The 9,423-nt window shown below is 35.6% G+C and overlaps 1 protein-coding gene across 1 annotated transcript; it reads right to left on the bottom strand.

The window, feature by feature from the left end:
* Window positions 1-7,965: 7,965 nt before the first annotated feature.
* Window positions 7,966-8,930, bottom strand: LOC125651204 (uncharacterized). The gene is made up of 3 exons (XM_048879783.1): window positions 8,891-8,930; window positions 8,565-8,751; window positions 7,966-8,119 (listed from the first exon to the last, which is right to left on the bottom strand). Exons 1-3 carry the CDS (start codon window positions 8,928-8,930, stop codon window positions 7,966-7,968), a joined length of 381 nt encoding a protein of 126 aa, XP_048735740.1.
* Window positions 8,931-9,423: the final 493 nt, after the last annotated feature.

Genomic DNA, 9,423 nt, shown 5'->3' with positions numbered 1-9,423 from the left:
AATTCTCAATTTCAGAATACTGAAATAAGGCGATCATTTGCACTATGAATGGGAGTTGTTTAAAGATAATAAAAAAAATGATATTTTATTTTTATAAATACCGTGACTACTGCAGTCACTTGAACTACTCTTCTTAAAATTGTTAATAAATGCACCTCTATAACGTGAAATTTTGTTCACGTTCATCTGCTCTATATCTTTATTTAGATAAAATTACTTATTCCCATAAGCACCAACGCAAAACGTAATGAATATTTAATCTAAGAATTTTCACCCATACTAAGTACATGTATATCAGTAAATCATTTACGATAGTCAATCCTTCATAATGATACAAGAGTTTTAGGGATCTAGCATTTCGTGAATTATATATGTTTGGTTCTTTTTTTGGTCGAATTGATATTTTCCTGGTTGTGAAATGATTCTGAATTCAATAATAAAAAGGCATCACTCACAACACTTACTAGTTGAATTGATTGTGTTCACACGTGTAATAGAAAGTTATTACATGCCTGGACCTTGAGGTCCATACAGAAAATATGTAAGCAAGACTAAGCCGGATGTTATGGCGAAAACTCAGCTTGCGCATATACGTTTTCACCGGAGCCAATAGAAACATCGAATGACCTTTTCAGTTTCTTCTTGACTTAACGGAAAAGAACGATCGATGATCCGATTACACAGGAACTAAATGACACGACTTATTTATAAATCAGAACTAGGGTAGCACATGACAGTACATGTACACATGTGTGGGTTGGAATGGGGTGGGGGTAAATTTGCGCATGCACAAGTACATGTGTTTTCAGATTCAACATTGTTTCATAAACAATTGTCAAGAAACTTTAAAAAATGTTCTGTTTGGTTTTTGAAAAACAGTTTTTTTAAAAGTATTTTTGATAAAAACGATTAATGTTATGTGGTCTGATTAATTTTTTATGCATAGTTGCATGACAACATATTCACCCCAACAAGGAAGTGATATATTGTTGAATCAGATCATTGGATTCAACAGGGGATGCTTACTCCTCCTAGGCACCTGATCCCACCTCTGGTGTGTCCAGGGGTCCGTGTTTGCCCGACTATCTATTTTGTATTGCTTATAGGAGTTATAAGATTGATCACTGTTCGTTATTTTCACCTTGCATTAATGTAAAGTACATGTATTTTATTGCCAGATTTCAATCATTGCATGATGGTATGATACTTTTGACCATATTGTATCCTCTGTTGAAATTCGAACTTTAAGGTCCAGATCAAAAGCTATAAGATATTTCATATCTATTCGGCCCATATATCACTATAGCTCTAGCAATATAAGACTTATGGAAACATTTGCATGTTTCAAGACTTAAAAGTATGTTAATCTTTTATTTCAACCTAAAATATTAACGGTTTCTTTTAGAATTTATCACATAGAGGAGTTATGAGATTGATCACTATTGGTTATCTTTACATTTCAAATATATGGTTCGCGTTTTGCGAAAACGCTTTTTTTGAAAGGACAAAACCTTACAGTGTTAAACAAAAACTACATTTATGGAAATTGGTTTTGTATTTGTCTGATAACTGATAATTTTTTTCTTTCAGTCGAAATGCAGGGCAATGCTACATCACCATCTTCGTATCAGGAATTTCAGGCTGGTGCCAGTCTATGGAAAATCTGCTCACCGATCATGATGATTTTGGGCACAATTGGTAACATCTTCTGTATTGTAATTCTCCTTCGTAAAAACCTTCGCCGCCACACAACAGTCGTATACCTTGTGGCGCTTTCCCTGAACGACCTGATTGTCCTTTACACCGGCCTGATGCGACAATGGATAAAAATAACGTTTGACGTAGATGTTCGGCTGCTCAGTGAGTTCAGCTGTAAATTTCACATGTGGATGGTGTATGTTTCGTTGGACACATCAGCATGGATCCTGGTCATCGTTACTTTAGAACGCGTTGCTTTGGTTTGGTTTCCTCATTCTAGCAAGTCACGTTGCAAGAAACAGATGGCAGGGATAATTCTTGGGGTTTTGCTTGGAACAGTGATGTTGGTAAACGCACACCTGATGTATGGTATAGGCGATGTAACAATGACAGAGAGCAACCGAACGACTTCAGAGCAATGTTACTACGAAAACGACGAATATAAACAGTTTTATGTAGATATATGGCCTTGGATCGACTTGGCTAAATTCAATGCAGTTCCATTTGCTATCATTTTGATTGGGAGCATTTGTATCATTACAAATGTCATAAAGAGACGACGGAAACTTAATGTAAGTGTTGCACCTCAGGGAATTCAACAGAAGGACAAGCAGGTCAACTCAATGACGATTACCCTTATAGTGTTAAACACTGCATTCCTCATTTCAACCACTCCAATCAGTATCTATTTAGCGTTTTACAACAAATGGTCAAAAAACGCTTCTAATCATGATGCTGCCCGTCTGGTGTTATTATGGGCTGTAGTGAATCTTCTGATGTACTCTAATAATACAGTTAATTTTTTATTGTATTGCGTGAGTGGGAGTAATTTCAGGAGGGAAATCCGATGTCTCTTTAAAAGAAATAAGCCCCAAACTGGCGAAGCATCCCGAGCAACAACTGTTCAGCAGGTACAGTCCTTACCAGCACAAGACGCAGAGAGATGAATTACCTCAAATCAGAGTCCTTACCGTAGAGGAATGAATTATCTCAAATGAGGGTCCTTACCAGCATTAGACGTGGAGGGGTGAATTATCTCAAATCAGGGTCCTTACCGTAGAGGAATGAATTATCTCAAATCAGGGTCCTTACCAGCATTAGACGTAGTGGGGTGAATTATATCAAATCAGGGTCCTTACCAGCACAAAACGTAGAGGGGTGAATTATCTCAAATCAGGGCCGATTTCTGGCAAACTAAATTATATGGGTTTTTGGAAACTTGATTTTGTACATTTCGACAAAGAAGTTTTTCGTCGTTTGTTATCATTCTTCACTCTTGAAAATCAAAACCTTTTCAAAAGTTTCAAAATGATCTTTTTCGTTTTAGGTATAATTGTTTATCAACTGTCAATGTACGTATAACATTTCATGTTCACTATATTTGACGTCACAAAAATGGTGGATTTTCATGTTTTTAACAAAATATGTAGAAAATAGAGGGTTTTATATTCGGAATTCGGTGCGCATGAGTTCATCATCATTGCTTTGAAATTCAATATATACAAGGGCACAAATAAATACATTATAATAAGAGCAATCTCTTGAGGAAGTCTACATAGCTAGTTTTCAAAGCTACATCATCTACAAACTAACATTATGATATTGCAAAGGAACTTAGGGAAATTTTGGAAATTATTCATAATTAGAACATTATTTCTACACCGTGTAAAATATTCATTAATTTCATCTATTGTACTCCAACATTTATTTCCTGATGAGGTCGCTCGAATCTTGCGATCAATTTCTATTTGTATCTTCAAAGAAAGAATATCATCATCATCATCATCATCATCATCATCATCATCATCATCGTACTTGTTCTTTATTTTACTGTGGTGATTACGTTGGGAGTGCATGATTATGTATATAATTCATTAATTTTCACGCGCAATTGCTGTCGATAACAGAACTCGGTACTCCCGTTGTATTTACATGTAGATGAATTTTCTCACAAATTCTGAATTTGTTGTGATTTAATAAATTGATGTTTTTATTCAAGATGTATTGCACTGATTTGGTATTTTCTGAAATTGGTGGCTACTTATAGCGTAGAAACAGTAGTCATTAATGTTGTGATATACAAGGGGTCTGTCGATTTTAATTGCTATGTTGACATTAAGTTGACATGTACAGTGTCTGGTCTGAGGTATAGAAACTTTGACTTATGGAAATTCAACATAATGATTGTAATTAAGTCTAGAGATGAAGAATCCATGTAACACAGCGAGCTCTTTATATCGCATATCCGTCATGATGACTTTAATATTTCCTATTCAAGCTATTTTAGAATGGATGTGGACGTAATTATGATCATTTGTTATTTTTCTAAAGATCAAAGAGGATGTTGAAGGGTTGCGCATCCTGTAATTAAGAAAGCGGAAATAAAAAAAATCAAAGGTAAATCTTCTAAACTAATGAAACATAATTTCATTAATCTTGCAATTTGATATCTTTGAAATACCTAGCAATCAGGTAATTATATATATACATAAATGAAAGCGCTTACGTTTTACAACGTGTTATATTTTATTTAATATTTTAAACACACACACACACACACACACACACACACACACACACACACACACACACACACTTGTTACACTTTGAAGAGCCGAACTACACGGCGAAAGCGCTAAGTGTAATTAATTAAATGTGGATTATGTGTACTTAGTCATCGTTGGATACATTTTTTCTACTTATTACCTAGACCATGAACATTTTGTGCAATTTTACTATATATATATATATATATATATATATATATATATATATATATATATATCTAAGTGTGAAGGTCACGCCAAAGTGCGATGGACTGTGCTAAAGTGCGATGGTTTGTTAACGTTACGGACGCCAAAGTGAGATGGTCACGCCAAAGTCTGATGTTGTGGGGTTCAGCAACGTTTGTGATGCCATGTCATTGTGACGTCATTCTTAACGTCTTTCGAAATGAAACCGACGAAATGTAATGTCAATTTGTCCCAACGAAGATTCTTTCTGCTGCAGTGCTGACACGAAATTCTTTGGGATATGTTGGAGGGAGGCACGGGTGATTAAGATTGACATGACGACAACAACGGCAAGGTTTACACTGTTGAGGATTGTGAGAACGGCAAAGTACATTTGTTGTCGAATTATCTACTTCGCCCAAACATTCTTTAATTCATAATCATTTATGACTTGTGATGTACACGTAATAAATTTCTTGGGATATGCTATAATGCAAAACATTATATATGATTTCGCGTTGGAAAGTATACAACTAAATGGTATTGAAATGATTTCTTATTCTTATTTTTGTGCATGGATTTTGCACTGAGATTTTGGTGAAACAACATACCGTTGGTACAGTCTGTACCAAATCACTGTCGTTTACAAACCAACGGACTTCGGTGTGTCACTCCATCGCACTTTGGCGCATTAGTATGTAACATCGGACTTTGTCGTGTCGACACCATCGCACTATGGCATTCGTTTCACATCATCGCAGTTTGGCGTGTCACACCATCGGGGTTTGGCGCAGACCATCGCACTTTGGGTGACCATCTCACTTTGGAGTCCCATCGCACTTTGGAAACTCTAAAGTGCGATAGTCGCTCCAAAGTGCGGTGGTCACGCCAAAGTGCGATGGTGCGGAGTTCAGTAAGGTTTGTGACGTCACGTTATTGTGACGTCATTCTGAACATCTTTCAAAATAAAGCCGAAGAAATGCAACATGGACGACAGCAACGGCAAGGTTGACACTGTTAAGGATAGAACGGCAAAGTACATTTATTGTCAAACTATCTGCTCGTCCAAACATTCTTTAATTCATGATCATTAATTACTTTGACGTACACGCATTACATTCCTGGGAGTATGTTATAATATACATTTATTGCATGATAGTGAGGGAGATATGAAGATTTATTCACCCAAGAAAAATAATATTCTCCGAGGGCAACGCCCGAGGGGAATATTGTTTTTCTTGGGTGAATAAATCTTCATATCTCCCGAACATTCATGCAATAAATTGTTTATTATACCGAAACAAAGCAAGACCACAAAATTGCATTTGAGACTGGAGTCCGCTCATCTATACATTGTACATGTATGTAGCAGAGATCACCCTAACAGTAACACCGCGCCGTCAACGTATTAGAAGGTACAAACAGCGAAATACAGTGATATGATAACCAGTTTTTGTATTTCCATTCTCCTTGTTTGCTGATTTACTTGCTTGTTTTTGTATCAACCCAAACCAGGCAATTTCACTGTGTATCAGAGACCCGCATATTTTGTGCCTTACGAACTATGGAAGTAGAATGACTCGGACTTATTGTGACGTCACAATACATTTCGTTGTCTTTGACGTTGAATTTGTGGAAAATGTACGAGGCTGTCCAAGGAATGAAATATGACAGGGAGATATGATATCTGAGAGGGAGATATGAAGTTTTGTCATCCCAAGCACGTGACTGTCTAAACCAATCAGATTACGCGTATTGCTGAAGTATAATAATACAAAACATTCTATACGATTTCGTCTTGGAACATTTTGTGTTTAATAACACAACTAGATGGTAATGAAATAAGTTCTTATTCTTATTTTTTGTGCATGGATTTTGCACAGATATTTTGGTGAAACAACACATGGTTAGTTCAGTCTGTACCAAAACACCGTGCCGTTTCGAAGCCATTGGATTTCGGCGTGTCAGACCATCGCACTTTGGCGTGTCAGACCATTGCACTTTGGGGCAATAGTGTAGACCATCGCACTTTTGCGTGTCACATCATCGGGGTTTGGCGCAGACCATCGCACTTTGGCGTGAGCATCGCACTTTAGAGTCCCATCGCACTTTATATATATATATATATATATATATATATATATATATATAAAAGCACAAAAACCCAACAACACCCTACTTTCTTAAAGTGTCGGATCTGAGAAGATACAAGGCCAGTAAAGAAATTTATAAAAGCACTGAAAAGGCCACGACACTGTTGGTTATTTAAAACTCAAATTTTCGACGCAACCCGCGTCTTTATCAAGAGACATAAATTACATAAACAAATAACACACAAAAACGACAAGTATCGATAAACTACATTGGTGAGAAGAGTGATACACTATTGTACTGAGTGATCACTCTTCAATGTAGTTTATCGATACTTGTCGTTTTTGTGTGTTATTTGTTTATGTAATTTATGTCTTTTGATAAAGACGCGGGTTGCGTCGAAAATTTGAGTTTTAAATAACCAACAGTGTCGTGGCCTTTTCAGTGCTTTTATATATATATATATATATATATATATATATATATATATATACACATATATATACTATAGGATTAAACATTCTTTTTGAAGAATTTATCGATGTGTAAACTCCGGACATTTTACTCACAAACTGAATAAAAGTGCCAAGAACTTTTATGTTAAGTTTGTGAGTAAAATATCCAGAGTTTACACATCGATAAATTCTTCAAAAAGAATGTTTGATTCTTATAATTCCAATTCATTCACTTTATTAACAATTGCAAAAATTTAGATAGTTTCCCCGCACTATGTTATTTGTTTTCAGGCGTGTATGAATACATCGCGTTTTCGGATTTATTGATGTATAAACTCTTGTTCAGTTTTATTTTTGTCCAATCAAAACAATTGTAATAGATAACATTGGAATTATATATATATATATATATATATATATATATATATATATATAGTGAGTCAATGAATTCCCAGGAATATCAGAAAGCAGATACACTTAAATTCTTCTGGAGACTCCAACACTCCTCGCACTTGGGAAAAATTGGAAGGATTAAACTTCCAGTATAGTGGAGTTAGTTCCAATGTACCTTAAATCGTATTTCTTCTTTTTTAATTGTTACATTGGTGTACGTCAAGGTGAAATTTTATGACCAATTTTGTTGCCATTGTATATTAACTAAGAAGACGTTCTTTCTAGTAACAATGTTCATGGTCTTACAATTAATTCGGGTGTATGAAGTACATGTACCGATTTTATTTGATCTATAACCGATTATTTTTCTATGCTTATGACACGATTATTTTTCCGAATCAGCAGAAGATTTCGACTATATTCTAGTAGCCAGTTTCAAGTAGCTGGCTAGTATGCAGCAAAACATTTCTCGTTTAAAGTAGCAAGTTACTAAATTGATAGCTAACCTCAACGATTTTTAATGACAACTTTCGATTAGATATAACACAAAGATCTCATTGTCTCCAATTTTTATTGACACATCTGACGAATTTGTTTTATTGGGAACAACAGCAAAAGTTTGGCCCACAGTGAGTTGCTTCACAGCCGCGAGATCCGTATCTCCAGGTGTTTATCCATTTGGTGTTTGGTGTGTGCTTAGGACCTCGATTATTGGGGTATATATGCAATGCGTTAATACATCGCGGTTGACTGTTAGAAAGATAAATGGATATACAAATAAAAGGAATACCTGGAATATGTTATTTTGTTGTAAAACTTGTTATATAAAACAGTCTAACTTATAAAAGTAATAATTTTTGTTAATTCAGTATGATGATAACTTAGTTATTACATTATTTCAGACTTCTATCTCTTATTGTCCATGCTATATTAAATTTTTACTAGTTAAACCAATAAGTAGCAACTGCTCTTTCACTAAGTATCCGACCATAGAAAACAAAGGCGGCGAACCTTTGAGATAGGAAAGTGCTTCGTCCACAATGAAGACCCCCGACTATTTTGATTTGAATCAGTTGCTTATGTTTCTTGTGGCATTTCCACAGTTCTTGACGTATGAACTAGTCTGACTGGGATGTTGAATAAACAACACTAATCGGCTTTTTATGAGTAATAGAATAAGGTCAGTATAACTTACGGAGTAAAGGCGTCCGAAACCTCGTCCATGTTGGATACAGACCGACAGATGTCATTACAAGACTCTCCACTCCAACACCTGCGAGGAATCGCTGCAGTATAAGTTTTATCAGGAGCTAATCCCACACATACTGATGTAGCAATTTCGTGATCTTGACCATAGATGCCCACAATATGATTTCCCACGCCTGAAAGTAAAGATCAGAATGCTGTTAATCAGTTTCATAGTCATAAAAACATTTTCTTACAATGTAAAATTTGATAGTCGAAAGAGAGAAAAAAGATGTGTTATAACGTTTATTCAAAATATTAAAGTGTACCACTCACCAAAAATGACAACCAACAGACCGGCGAAAAATGTTTCCATTCCTTGTTTTCAAGATGCTTACTACAGACACAATGTTTGTCCGGAGAAGCACGAGCGTTTAAATACAAGTGTTAATGATGGGAGTAGTTAAGGTCATTTAATAATGGGAGTAGTTATTGTCATTATTAAGAGATATATTGATATTTGACCTTTGGTAATTCCTATTCACGCTGTGGGAATCTTTATATATAATCGCAAAGTTCATCAATTGAGGCAAGCTACTGACAAACAAGTTGATGGTACAGGGGTTTCAACAGTCTCGATTGAAGTCAGCATTTTGCAAATTCTATGGTCGTTATAACGATCTAGTTCGTCTTCATCTCCCCTTCATCTGTGATTTGAACAAACTTGAATTCCCTTTACCTGTTTTTTGTTTAAAGTCAGCATTTCGCAAATTCTATGGTCGTTATAAAGATCTAGTTTGCTAATATAGCCTATCATTGGGTCAAATGCTCTCTGACGTGTTTCATACCGATTGTTAGGCCGTTCTTGG

This window comes from Ostrea edulis, chromosome 5 (genome assembly GCF_947568905.1).
Source record: "Ostrea edulis chromosome 5, xbOstEdul1.1, whole genome shotgun sequence".
In the NCBI taxonomy this organism is placed as follows: domain Eukaryota; kingdom Metazoa; phylum Mollusca; class Bivalvia; order Ostreida; family Ostreidae; genus Ostrea; species Ostrea edulis.
This window is presented reverse-complemented; position numbering and strand designations above follow the sequence as displayed.

Excerpts from the sequence above, each read along its gene's own strand:
- LOC125651204 (XM_048879783.1), bottom strand. The coding sequence starts at position 8,930 with ATGGAAACATTTTTCGCCGGTCTGTTGGTTGTCATTTTTG. Across the intron at positions 8,752-8,890 it reads TCTGTTGGTTGTCATTTTTG|GCGTGGGAAATCATATTGTG; the intron begins GTGAGTGGTACA and ends CTTTACTTTCAG. Across the intron at positions 8,120-8,564 it reads GTTTCGGACGCCTTTACTCC|TCAACCGCGATGTATTAACG; the intron begins GTAAGTTATACT and ends TCTTTCTAACAG.